Source organism: Ambystoma mexicanum, chromosome 9, assembly GCF_040938575.1.
Source record: "Ambystoma mexicanum isolate Mex_15411 chromosome 9, UKY_AmexF1_1, whole genome shotgun sequence".
Lineage (NCBI taxonomy): Eukaryota > Metazoa > Chordata > Amphibia > Caudata > Ambystomatidae > Ambystoma > Ambystoma mexicanum.
The window spans coordinates 1,280,392,779-1,280,406,437 of record NC_090931.1 but is presented as its reverse complement, the minus strand read 5'-3'; the positions used below and the strand labels follow the sequence as shown (position 1 = coordinate 1,280,406,437).

At 50.8% G+C, this 13,659-nt stretch overlaps 1 protein-coding gene across 1 annotated transcript in view; it reads right to left on the bottom strand.

The window, feature by feature from the left end:
* Positions 1-13,659, bottom strand: part of ESYT3 (extended synaptotagmin 3) — a 392,268-nt gene that overhangs the window by 77,438 nt on the left and 301,171 nt on the right. Inside the window, exon 12 of the mRNA XM_069616612.1 lies at positions 8,243-8,332. Within this exon, the coding sequence (XP_069472713.1) occupies positions 8,243-8,332 (90 nt within the window). The remainder of the gene's footprint in view (positions 1-8,242; positions 8,333-13,659) is intronic.

The window sequence follows — 13,659 nt, the reverse complement described above, 5'->3', positions numbered from 1 at the left end:
GGTCTTGCGTCGCCAGAGAAGGAGGCTCGGCATCGGTCTATTGCAGTGCAAGTTGAACTTGCTGTGCGCAAGAGAAACCCGATCTAGCATTAAGCTATTTTTCTTTTCAAATACAGGAACCTATTAAGTCTTATTTTTTGGTTTGTAGAGACTCGAGACCCACCCCTTTACTCAATTTGGCAACAAGTACATTTTATATATTATTCAGTTCGGGTTGTATTACTGCTTATTCACACAATTTATTTAAACGCTTTAATCCAATACAATGATATGCAAACACAGTAGAAACATTTCATTTAAAAGGCTAACATACAAAACACTATTCATTGGGTGTAACATATCTTTCTCGAGCTGAAAAAGCCTCAAATAAAACATTTAGGTGCACATAGTGAATCCAGGATGCACCAGCGACCTAGCACCTCATCAATACGGATCTACTGGGCATGGGGGGAAAGGGGTGTAGTATGAGAAAGGTCGGCCCGGGCTGGCAACCATTTTCAGGATGCAAGAACAAATCATTGTGAAAGAACCAGGTCTACCAGCTGATAAGGCAAGGTGTTTCCTCGGTGCCCAACACTTGGAACGCACCATCTGCACCAAAGGACAGATCTACACCTGGCGCAGCCCCGTTGATTCAACCCTTCCTTAAGGGACACTAGCCACAGCATTAAGCTCTGTCCATCCATCTTCAATATGTCCTCTAGTGGTGCCCTACTGACACTAGCTGAGGGATAAGTCCATTAGCATACCCAGTAAAATAAAGTATGCCTGCTCAGCTATGGGGGAGACCCTAACCTTGCACCTTGAAGGGAGGAGATGGACCACAGGCAGAAGACCTATGAGCGGATGGTAAAAGGATTTCTCTAGAAGGCCAGAATGTAAATGTCAGCAAATTCTCCTAATTCAGGCTACTTTGAGCCCCATAACCCATGCCTTATCCTGAAATACAGCAACTGATTACAAAATAACCCGACCGCCAAATGTTATGTTAAAAAGACACCTTCCCTCCACGGCCGGCTGTGCTAGAGTTACCTCTGATTTCTTCAACTGGGGAGCCCGTGACAGAATGCGGAACATCCAGAGGCCTAAATAAACAAATGAGGATGCCTCTTCTGGGGAGAGGGACACCGCTTCCCAGAAGCAGATTTTGCTCCATTCATTGCAGGACTCTTGCCTGCAGCTGGAGCAGAATGCTCAGCGCAGTCTGGGAGGAGCCAAGAGGACTGTGCCATCTCCAGAAAGGAGCAAGGGGAGCTCTTGCCACTGAATCATCAGTCCTTCCACCTGGACATTCTTAAGGACACACCCATCTCTTTGATAGACCAGTCTGTACTGGAAAGGCAGTGCTCTTCATGGCCAGATCATAACAAAACACGTACCAGATTATCGTATGACGAGTCTTCAGAGTGTTCGGGGTACATTCCCTAGTGCTGCCTTCACAAGCGCCTCACACAGATAAAACCCATCTACAGAGTCGAAACTGGTTTTCAAATTTATTTTTAAATAAGTGTAACCATTTGTTATTCACCGTTACACATTTTGATCACATGAAAGGAAATACCCAGAGTTAACTGTAGCAATTTCTGCTCTAAATCCCACCGGGAGTGATGAGATCAGAAGGTTCAACTCCCCCCTTTCGCTGTAATGTCTAGTAGGGATATGGGGTGGCAATTACCCAATCTGCCCATTGCCACTTCTTGACTGCAGGGCTATCGCCAAATGTAATGCAGCATTAAATACTTTGTGCCAGTCGCAAACTCACACATTGACTCCACTTTGCACGTTATCGAAAGGGATCCAGTCCGGGCCTGGGGCTTTCTTTCACGGCTCTTAGTACAGCAATCAAGTCCTGCTGAGACAATGTGGAGACTGGCATTCTCCCACTGTTCACGGAGGCACTAGCACTATGAGCTTTTTTCTTTAGCTCTATTCACTCGTTTAGTCAATCCTGGGCCACTCCCAATCGTGGTTCTACGAGGCTGCTTTTAAATTTGGGCATTAAAGATTTCACCAGGGGCAACTTAGCTTGCCTACACTATGTCACATCACCCCCTTAACAGCAAATGCACTAGAAAGTCAGTGGTAAATCAATTTGCTATGCCGCAAAGGAGGGCTACACATTTTGCAACCAGTATAACAGGTGGGTTTGTTTTTTTGGAGACAGATCATAGATCATGGGTCCAGGAAGGAGCTACTACAAATGACTAATGAAGAATTAGAAGATGAGGAAAAGTTCCACATTAGAATTCATACTCCACAGCACTGCCCTCATCTCCTTCCCATTATCAACCTGGCGGGGGGGGGGGGAGAACAATCACAATACTCCGATTGAGGCCACTCTCCAGTCTCAATACCACTTAGAAATCCCGAAATCAACAGGGCTCTTCCACTGAACCTATAAGTAGGGGTTGCAGTGTTCTTCCAGATAAAACATCCATTCATTGCTCTTATGGACTGGGCACTCAGCCATTATATGGCCTTTTGATGCCCAGGGGACAACTATTAATATTGGCAGACTTCCCCAGGCTAGTTCCTCACCTCTACACTCCTCTGTTTCCACTAATACTGCTACAAAGGAAGTCTTCCTGTGTTAAAAAATACTCAGCTGGGCGGGAGCGCTAAACCCTCCTCAGGGTGGCCAGTATTTCTTTAAATCAAACCAGTCAGCTTCTTAAGCACAGGGGAATAGCCTTCAAGCTCACACCCAGTGCCGGTATTCAAACCGATTTCCTTTTGCCCAGTGTGGACGGTGACCAAATGCAGATTAGAAGTGCCTGTTGCTTTAATATAGTGACAGACTCACAGAAACAATTGTCAAAAGCCCTCCCCTTTGGGGCATACCCACAACACTTTAGAAGCTGGGCAGTGACAACGTGCATACCTTTAAAGAATACTGAGGTAAGCAACCAAGTCCCTGGAAGCAAAAGACAGGATAGCTATTGATAAATGCTGACCAATCCTCATCATTGGGCTTTGATGATATTCCTGTATTAATCTAGGAGAGAATAGAGCACATCTAGGCACCCACACCGAAGCGTGGGGGTGTGCCCAGGTGTCAGTCAAAAGCATCTAATAGCGGTAGGGTTATAGAGTGATCCTAAGCCCACCTGTTAAAAGAATCTGCAAGTAAAAGTGTGGAAACTACATAAGCCTACACTACAGATAGAAATGTGGCTAGGACTGTTCAGTCGGACCGCGCCCAACCCTGAGGGCAACTCGAGTGGGCGGCCCACCTTCAATAATGAGACTTACGAAGGCCGGTGCAATATACACTTCCTTCACAACTGAACATCCCTCCCTAGCCCTGCCCCCTCCCTAGTCCAACGTCACCTCTTTGTCCCGGCGCAAACATGGGCCTTCCCCTCACAATGATGAGGGAGGGCTTCACTCCCTGGTCACAACGTAACATATCCCCCCCCTTTTTAGCATGCCAGCTCAATTTACAGTTTACCACATTTCTTCAATTAATCTATGAGGCTTTATGTGGCATTGCAGAGGTTGCATCAGCAAGCTGGGTGTCTCCCCTTGTGGGGGACCATCCGATTCTGCACTGCTGGCTTCTTCCTCTAATTGCTCGCTGTCCCCCAAGTAGAAGTCATCCAAGAATTAGTCACTTTAACTACTTCGAGAGGATTTACATGTGGGGGGGTGCTGGGTCCAGGAGTTTCTGGAAGTGGGGGGGAGTTTCTCATTGTGGACTGGTGTTGCTCCCCGCTTGCAGTTATCATAGTTCCTTTTTTGCTGGTCACGACCAGTCTTCTGGTGCGAATGTAGGGTCTTCCTTTCTCGTTTCTGGCTGACGCACTAGTACTTGATCTCCTATTTCTATGTCACATTTCTCTTGCTCCTCGTCAAGCGTCTGCTCGTTCTTTCATCTTTCTCTTCTCTTCTCTTCCTGGTCTCAAGTCCAGGCTTATTGTTCTAATGGCCATGTAGAGTGTTTGCTACTTTCGGGTAATCGTGTTCTAATGGTTCTTTGGAACATGAGGTCAGATGGGCAGACTCCTGTGGTGCTGTGAGGAGTGTGTCAATATTAGAGCAGGAATTGATATAGGGCGTTTTCAAATGGCTTGTTGAGGATGTTGGCTTTGCAGTATCCTTTTGATGTTCACCATGAATCTTTCAACAATGCCGTTAGGCTGGGGCCACCGTGGTGTTTTCCTGTGCTGGAAGCCCATATAGCATGAAAAGTTCTGCAAGTCGTGGCTGGTAAAGGGCGGGCCATTGTCAGACTTTATGACTTTGGGTATCCCATATGTTGATAGCATGCGGTCTAGTGCAGGAATGGCACAAGTGGCTGATGTGGATTCTATCAGCTGCGCATCTGGAAAACACAAATGCTCGTCGATCAACACTGGTACATATGCTCCGTTTCGTAGCGGGCCAAAGAAGTCCATTGCCAGTTCTTTCCAGACTGCTTCCGGAAGAGCAGACCTATGCAACGGGTTAGGATGAGGGGGCTGGGCCACTTGCGAGCAAAAGGGGCATCGGCCTATTATGTCTTCCACTATGGTGTCTAATTTGGGGAACCATACTTTCTGTCTTAGGCGACGCTTTGGGGAGACTATGCCCCGGGGGCCCTTTGTGCGCCAGCATGACTGTCCTTTCTCCGAGCGCTTATGGCATTACTACTTTAGCGGCATTACCTGATGAGGTGGCCGTCTACAAGTGTTAGTTTGTCCTTTACGAGCTCCAGCCATCTAAAATCATCTCGCACCTGTTCTTACTCTCCTTTGGCCTATCGCGAAAGCGGGGTCCCGCTCCGATTCTTTCACAAGGGTGGTCCAGTCTACGGGCAGATGCTGCAGGTGATGGATCACGTAGTTTATGTACGTGTCCGCGATGCAGGGGGCCCGCTTGTGCTGGTCCCTTGGGGTGTATCAACAGGTAGTTGGCTGGGTTGTCTTCCCTTCTCTGGGCGGTGTATGATGTTGAATTTGTAGTCCTGTAGCCTCAAACCCCACCATGCTATTCTTGGTGGCATTCTTGCTCTTGGATCACCGTAGATTGTCAGGAGAGCCTGGTGGTCAGTGACGACCATGAAAGCCTTGCCGTATTGGTAGAGATGGAGTATTGCACAGGCCCAAACGACTGCCAGGCCGAAACATGTCTGGTGTTGCTTGGTTTTCTGTGCAGAGGGGACCTGGCCTAGCAGTTCGGGCTGGGCTGCTACCTTCGGTGGCGGCAGCTGCTGACTGATTTGCACATGGCTGGTCCCCTTTTGCAATGGCGCAGACGGGCTAAAAAACGGTGGTGTGGAAGGTTGCCCAGAGCAATTGCCAGTGGTTTAGATTCATTCGAAACCTTCCACCCATCACTTTTGTGGTCAGGCTTGTTTTTCCGGCCTGGGGGTAAGTCTGTTCCGTGTGGGCGAGGCTCCTGCTTGTGTATGCCAAAATGAAAGTGTTACTCGGGTCCGTAGGGTTTCACTGTGTTAATATGGCCCCTAGGCCAACAGGGCTACTACTTCAGTTTTTCTTCTGCAGTGAAGTAAGCCATGTCCTCGGCTTTGGAGAGGTTATCTCGGATGGTCTCGAACACGTGCTGGCAGTCTGCAGACAACTCAAAAGGTTGGCCTTTTCGCACGAGTAAACTGAGTGGGTTGCAGATCGTTGCATAATCCTGGAGGTATTTGGAGCAGTAGCTCGCAAGCCCTAGGAACGAGGTGAGTTCAGTGACAGACTGTGGTGTCTGGGCAGTGTTCAATGCTGCTACCTTGTGTCTGGGTCTTGAGGCATCCCTTTTTCTGAGAATATGTGTCCGAAAATCTAAGTGAACCCTTTTGGAAATCACATTTGCTTTTGTTAAGGGTCAAACTGGCTGCTTCGAGTGTCGCACATACCTGGTAGAGGGCCGCGTCATGTTCTTCCTTGGTTTTGCCAAATGCGAGGACATCAGTAATTGAGGCAGTTGGGGACATATGGCGAACAACTTTGTGGATCTCGTCTTGGAAGATATTCTGCAGCCGACGAGATGCCGAAGCGGAGCCGCTTGCATTGAAATAGACCCATGTGGGTTGCGAAGGTCCTTATGTATCCTGATTTGGGGGTGATCTTAAGTTGACGGTATCCTTTTGTGAGGTCCAAATTAGAGAGAAATTAAGCGCCATGCAGTAAGTGGATCATATCAGTTATCCTGGGTACTTGGTGCCTTTCCGCTCAATTGCTTAGTTCGCCCTCATGTCCACACACAGCCTAATGGAGTCGGCCAGTGACTTTTTTGGGATGGGGACTATGGGTCATGCCCGCGGTGTGGGTCCAGTCACTGGTTTGATGACGTGTTGTTTCAGTAGTTTGTCAATTTCTTCTTCAACTTGCTGTTGTATGTTGACTGGTATGCCACTGTAATGTTGAGCGATGGGCTTGATGTCTGGGTTGATGTGCAGCGGAATTCTCCAGTTCTTGAGCTTTCCCAGTCCCCGGAATAGTTTTGGAAACACTGTCTCAATGTCTTCTGGCCTCACAAAGTATTTGTGGGCCATTATCTGAAACAGAATGTGCACCAGGACAATTTCCACGGCTGTTTTAAAGCTAAGAACGCACCCGCTGTTTACTTCGGTCTTGAGTACATGCAGAGGAATTTCTGCAGTGTGAGATTTGTGAGTGTTCGTGGTGGTGATGACACCATTGCATGGCAGTGGCATAGTCGATCCGTATGGGTAGACATCAATGGTGGATCGCTTGAGCTTCAGGGGTCGGTGGAGTGAGTTGCAGGCCTCTTCACTTAGGATGTTGACTGTCGCCCCAGTATCTATGAGGAAATCCAGGGGTGTGTTGTTGACTTGGAGCATGAGCACCGGGCTATGTTGTTTCGCTGTTTTGTAGTTCAACGCCCACAAGTATCCTTTTTTACATCGGTCACCCCCGCCCCCACCCCCCCAACGAGGTGGAGTCGCTACTGGAGGGGGACCGCTTCTCGATATATTGGACGCATCGTCTGCGGCCCCTGTGTCTAGCACTTTCGGACTGTCTGTGATCTTCTTGTGCGTAAGGTCTGTTGTATTCACGCTTGTCCTGCCTGGGCCTTCTGTACTCACCGTCTGGCCCGGCTTTGTGTGGGCTCACCAGTGTCATCTTCCATCGCTCTCCGAGTGATCTTCTGTTGGCTGGAATGAGGGGTGCATTTTTGCAAACGGCACAGAAGTGGTCGTCACCACCGCAGGCAGTGCATTTTTATCCCAGTGCCTGGCATTCCCCCATGTGAGGGTATTCATATCTGCATCTGAAACATGTGGCGTCTGAGCGTGTGGCCAGAAAGTTTGCAGCAGTGTGTAATTTGCTGATGTGTCCGGTTCGGTTGTCTTGGGCTGGATCTTGCCTTTTCCCAGGTTGTCCAGCTGCGATTCTACTGCCGCTTCCATGCATGCCAAGGCTAGAATCTCCTTCAGTGACCTTTGCTTCTGCAGCAGTTTCTTCTTGAATGCTTGGGAGTCGCATCCGGCGAGGACCTGGGATCTTAGAGCTTAAAAAGTGGTTGGGAGTGCAGGTACCAGCAGGGAGTACTGCAATTCAGGTTGTGTGCTGTATGTTTAATTAACTAAAAGCATGCATGATAGCTTCAGATAGTGAGGAAACATGGGGGAGAAGGGGCTGAAACAAATGCAGAGTGGCACGCTGCCAAACTGTTGTCCATAGGTGGAGCAGAACAAATGGGTCTTGAAGGCCCATTTGAACTTCACATAAGAGGAGCCAGATATTGTCAGAGAGGGAGAAGGCTTGATGGTGTAGAGTTTTCCTAAAGTGCTTGCTCTTACGCCAGTCAGCTGTTGACATTAGAAATCTGCTGGCAATATAGCATGGCCTGTTGCATAGAGTGCTTCGTGCAACAGTCCGAATGTTTTGAAGATGAGGCATTGCTTCACCAATGGCCACTTTAGGGTCATCATGGTGGTCAAGAGCTGTTTTCATCACTTCAAGTCGAAAGTGGGAAACTTTGTGCCCAATGTAGTTTCTTCATTGCATTGGTGGTGGCCCAGCGTAAAGGATTTTATAGTAGTGACAGACTGCTGGAGGAGCATCAAAATAGAATAAATATAGAAAACCAGATTACCCTCAGTACAGAAGTAGTGGAGGGATGCTGTTAAAAATTGAATAAATTACTTTGCCAAATAGGCTTCCTCATGATCAAATACAGACACGCCTGCATGCCATCACAAGGGTAAAGATATAGTACCTACATAATAGCACCCAATGGGAGCCTCGGAAGGTTAGACCATATGTATCGATAAAATAAGCAAACTTACCTCTATTAGCTTGTCAGGGTTTGCAACCAATGACTGCCATTCCAGCTTTAAATGCACCTGGCCGCTTTCAATGTCACTCAAAGGGAACCACTGTATTAAAGAAAGAAAACACATTTTAAAATATTTCTTAAAAAGGCATGCTTAAGAAGAACAAGTTACTTTCTTACCTGGTAACATTCTTTCGATGGGATGGTCCGATGACGTATTCCATATCTATGACAGGTAATCACCACAGCTGTGCTGCTTCGGAAACATTTTTCGGCATCTGCGTCCTGCGTCGATGACGTCGATGCGCCGTCGTCGAGGACCTCCTCCGACGTCATCTGATGCGATAAGTAGGACGCACGACGCCCGTAGCCTCAGTTGTAGTTTTTTCCCCCAGAACGTGTGACATTAGTCAACTGCCAGTCAGACACAAAGCCTTGCGGAACGTAAGCTGCAATCGCAAAAGAAATTCTGCAGCGGGGAAGGCAGGGAGGGAGCGATATGGAATACGTCGTCGGACCATCCCATCGAAAGAACGTTACCAGGTAAGAAAGTAACTTGTTCTTCGAGGGGATTGAGTCCTCCGACGTATTCCATATCTATGACAGGCTCCCAAAGCAGTACCAGAGCAAGGAGGAGGGAAAGAATTTAGAATCAAAATTTAGAATTGCCAATCAAATAGCAGAGCAAAGGACCGCCTTGCCAAAAGCCAGATCCTGTCCTCGGATGGAATCGAGGGAATAGTGACATACAAATGTATGTACAGAAGCCCAGGTGGCTGCATCACAGATGTTGCGAATAGGAACACCCCTCTGCAGGGCAGTAGATGCAGCCATACCCCTGGTAGAATGGGCCCGCAAGCCAGCCGGCGGTTCCTTACCCGCCAAGCGGTAACACTCCGAGATGGCCAAAATAATCCAGCGAGACAAAGTCTGTTTCGTCACAGCCTGTCCACTCTGACCCAGGACATGCGTGAAACATAAAAGCTTAAAGCTCTCCTAGGATCAAGCCTATGGAGCCTCTCCTCTTCCTTACCAGGATGCGGAGGAGGATAGAATGCCGGAAGAACAACCTTCTGGGCCAAATGAAATTCCGAAACCACCTTCGGAAGAAAAGGAGGACGAACTCTAAGGACAACCCTGTCCTTGTGAAATACAGTGACGGGTGGCTTAACTGAAAGTGCCTGTAACTGCAACCAAAAACACAGTTTTCAGAGTTAACAGCCTCAAAGGACAAGAATACAAAGGCTCAAACGGAGCACCCATAAGAAACTTAAGAACAAGGTTTAAATCCCAACCGGGCACCAGGAAAGGTGACGGCGGGAACATATTAGTGAGTCCTTTCAGAAACTGTGAAATTAAAGGGATTTTAAAGTAGGAACACTCTTCAGACGAGCGCTTAAAGATGGACAGCGCCGCCAGGTAACCTTTAATGGTACCCACTTGCAAACCCCTGTGGGCCAAAGAAAGTAAAAAGGACAGAACCATGGGGATGTCACATGCAAAAGGATCCACATTCTGAACTCTGCACCAGTCGCAGAACTTACGCCAACGGTACAGAGACTTTGTTGCTGGCTGTCGGGCCGAGAGCAAAACCTCCATCACGTCTTCAGGGAGGGCCCAATCCTTATACCTCAACCTTACAGAAGCCAAGCGTGAAGGTTGAGGGGTCTGACCTTTGGATGGAGAACCTGAGCCCCCTTCCGTGAGAGCAGATCATCTTGGTAAGGAAGACGACGTGGAGGGCAGATGGACAAGTCGAGAAGGTCCGGGTACCACATCCTCCGAGCCCACGCTGGAGCAATGAGGATCATCCGGGAACCGAACTTCCGTAACCTCCGCAGCACTTGCGGGATGACGGGGACTGGAGGAAACGCGTACAGCAGCGGGAATGACCACTCTACCACAAACGCGTCTCCTAAGGATCCTTTTGGAGGAAATTCCCGCGAGCAGAACCTCTCGCACTTCCGGTTGACACTGGAGACGAAGAGATCCACTTGAGGGGTCCCCCAAAGGGCGAAGATCTCCAGGAAATCTCCTGAGCCAACTCCCACTCGTGAGAGATCATGCTCTGCCTGCTCAGAGCGTCCGCCGTCACGTTTTCGTCTCCGGCCAGGTGAACTGCCGAGATCGAAACTTCCTGCTGGATGGCCCAGAACTCGAGCTGCATCGCCTCCCTGCACAGTGGAAGTGACCCTGCCCCCCCTTTTTGTTGAGGTAGTGCATGGCCACTGTATTGTCCGTCAGGATCAGGACATTCTTTCCTCGCACAGTCGGCAGAAAACCCTTCAGGGCTAGCCTGACGACCCTCAGCTCCAACAGATTGATATGGAGTCTGGACTCCGACGGAAACCAACGACCGCTGACTGTCAGCTCGTTGGCATGAGCTTCCCATCCCGTGAGGGATGCATCCGTCATAAGCGTCACCTCCGGCCAGGGAAGCCAAAATGGAGCCCCCTTCATCAAGTTGCCTTCGACGGCCCACCACAGAAGGTCCCGGGCGACCGAGGGCGGCACCTGAACCGGGTCCGACATCCTGCCGGAGGACTGCGACTATTGCATCTTGAGTGCCTACTCCAAAGATCTCATCCGCAGGCGAGCCTCTGGCACCAGAAGAATGCAGGATGCCATGAGGCCGAGCAACCTCAAGAACTCGAACGCTGGGAGCGTCTGGGCATGCTGAAACTTGTGCACCATCTGCTGAATGTGAAGAGCCCTCACCTGGGGAGGAAAACACTACCCCAGGGAAGTGTCGAGCACTGCTCCGATGTACTGGAGCCGCTGTGTTGGCGTCAAATGGGACTTCTTTAAATTGAGGGAGAAGCCCAGCCTGTGAAGGGAGTGTCACGTGACGGACAGATGATCCAGGACTTGCTTGGGAGAGCTCCCCCTGATCAACCAATCGTCCAGGTAGGGGTAGACTTGAATCCCGCCTTGCCTGAGATGCGCTGCCACCACCACCATGAGCTTGGTGAAAACCCTCGGGGCGGAGGCCAATCCGAACGGCAGGACCCGAAACTGAAAGTGCGAGTCGCCAACCGCGAACCTCAGGTACTTCTTGTGCTTGGGATGGATCAGCACATGGAAGTAAGCATCCTTGAGGTCGAGAGACACCAACCAGTCCTGAAGCTGAAGGGCCTGGAGGACTTGAGAGAGGGTAACCATCTTGAACTTGTCCTTCCTGAGGAGTTTGTTAAAACCGCGCAAGTCCATGATGGGTCTCAATCCCCCGTCTTTCTTCGAAATCAAAAAATAAGGGGAATACCATCCCTTGTTCCTCTCCGCTACAGGCACCAGTTCTATGACGCCTTTCTCCAGCAGGGCTTGAATTTCCTGCGCAAGGAGCGGATCCGGACTCTGCAAAGAGAGGTTCCCAGGTGGATTGTCGTGAGGCCTCTGCCGAAAGGGAAGACAGTAGGCGTGGGTTATGATCTCCAGAACCCACACATCTGAAGTAATGGCACGCCACTCTACAAGATGCTGCGCCAGCCTTCCCCCAACCGGCGAACCATGGGACATGGCCTCATGACAGAGGTAGCGGCTGCGGCGTTACCCGAGGGCAAAGAGGCAACTGCCCGAGCGGCCTTGGCACCACGGGTACCCTGTGGTCCACCTCTGGTACCCCTGCGTTGGCCTCTTTGACTGCCAGCACCTCTCGCTTTACTGAAGGACGAGTAATAGCAAAAGGAACCACCCCTCCATTGCTGTCCCCTAGGACGAAAAGGCGGAGGTTGGCGAACTGCAGCGCCCAACGACTTCGCTGCAGCTTTGGAGGTCTGCAACCTCTCAAGGCTCTCGTCAGCCTTTGCCAAAAAGGTGTTCACCATCAAAGGGCATGTTGAGGAGCCGGGACTGCACATCAGGAGCAAACCCCGACTTCCGCAACCGCGCAAACCTGCGAATCACGGTGCTCGCCGCCATGGACCTGCTGACGCATTCAGCCATGTCCAAACCCGACTGAACGGACTCACAGATGGCATCCTTACCATCCTGGACCATAGCAAGGAAACCATCCCGTTCGTCCCCTTCGGGAATATGTTCAGCCGCTAACGCAACACAGTTCCACAGAGTGTGTGTGTGAAACAAGACAAGGCACAAATGGAGTTGGCCGCCTGAAGCGCCATACCACCAGAAGAAAACACTTTCTTCGCCCAGCCATCAAAACGCTTGTCATCCCTATCAGGAGGGATGGTAGAGTACGACGCCTGCTTTGCCGGGGCCGTGGCCGCCTGCACCACCAAACTCTCTGGAGTGGGGTGCCTGGTCAAGTAGCAGGGGTCGCTACTGGCTGGACGGTATTTTCGTGACAAGGACCTGCCCACCGCCGGGAGACTCTCCGGAGCAGTCCAAGCCGCCGCCACCCTTCTCTGTAGAGCCATATGAAACGGCAGTACCGGGTCAGTTGGGGGACCAACATCAACGATGTCTGTGAGATCATCCTGCACAAACTCCCATGGGGGAGCAGACCATCCCAAGTACTCGGAAACCCTAGCCATAAGGCGCCGGTACGAGGAATCGGCATGAGAGCCAGGCTCAGGCCTACAAAACTCCACCTCCGGAGAGGTGTCCAGTCCACTGGCATCATGCAGTGACTGCCTCAAATCGTCAAACTGACTATGGCCCGAGACCATTTCATCTGGAACCTGTCTAGGAACCAGGCCATCAGAATCCTCATCCACCTCTGAAATATATTCCAGGTGGCGAAAAGAAGGCACCCGAGAGTGCTTGCTCTTAACCAGAGCCTTCCTAGGGAGTTCCCCCGTGCCACGGGGTACCTCCGACACCCCGGCCTCGAAAGGCGTCGAGTGATTCGGCGCCGGCGTCGAGAGAACAGGCATCGGCGCCGAGAGGATCGGCGTTGAGTAAATCGGCGTCGACGTCAGATTCAGCGCCGCCAGTATCGACGGCGTCAACACAGTCCTCGAAGCCGGAGCTCCGAGCGTGTCCTTCGACAACCGACGACTTCCTCGGAGCCGGAGCCTCGAGAAAGCCTGTCGACGCCCTCGACGCCTCAGACGTCGATGTCTTCCTCGAAGACATCGCAGGTGCACACGGTCTCGAACGCGTCGAGGACCGGGACCTGGAACGGGTACGTCGAGAACGAGTCCCCTTGTCCGAACGGGACCTCTCCCGTGACTCGTGCCGACCACACTTGCGAGCGGTGTCTCTCGACCTCTCACAACCGACCCCACTCGGGGGCGCGGACGGCTTAGTACCCTGCGACTTGAGAATCGCCAGCATTTTCTTCCCGAAGGAAGCCCATTCCCCCAGCGTCGCACGGCTGGTGGGGTAAGCGACGTGCCGGGCAGAGTCCTCAGAAGAGGACCTGGAAGACGACTGCTGTTGGTGCTTCCGAGAATGCCTCGAAGAGGCCGAGGAGTGGCGAGACCGACTCCTAGAAGGAGACTCACGAGACTTCGGACGATGACGCGG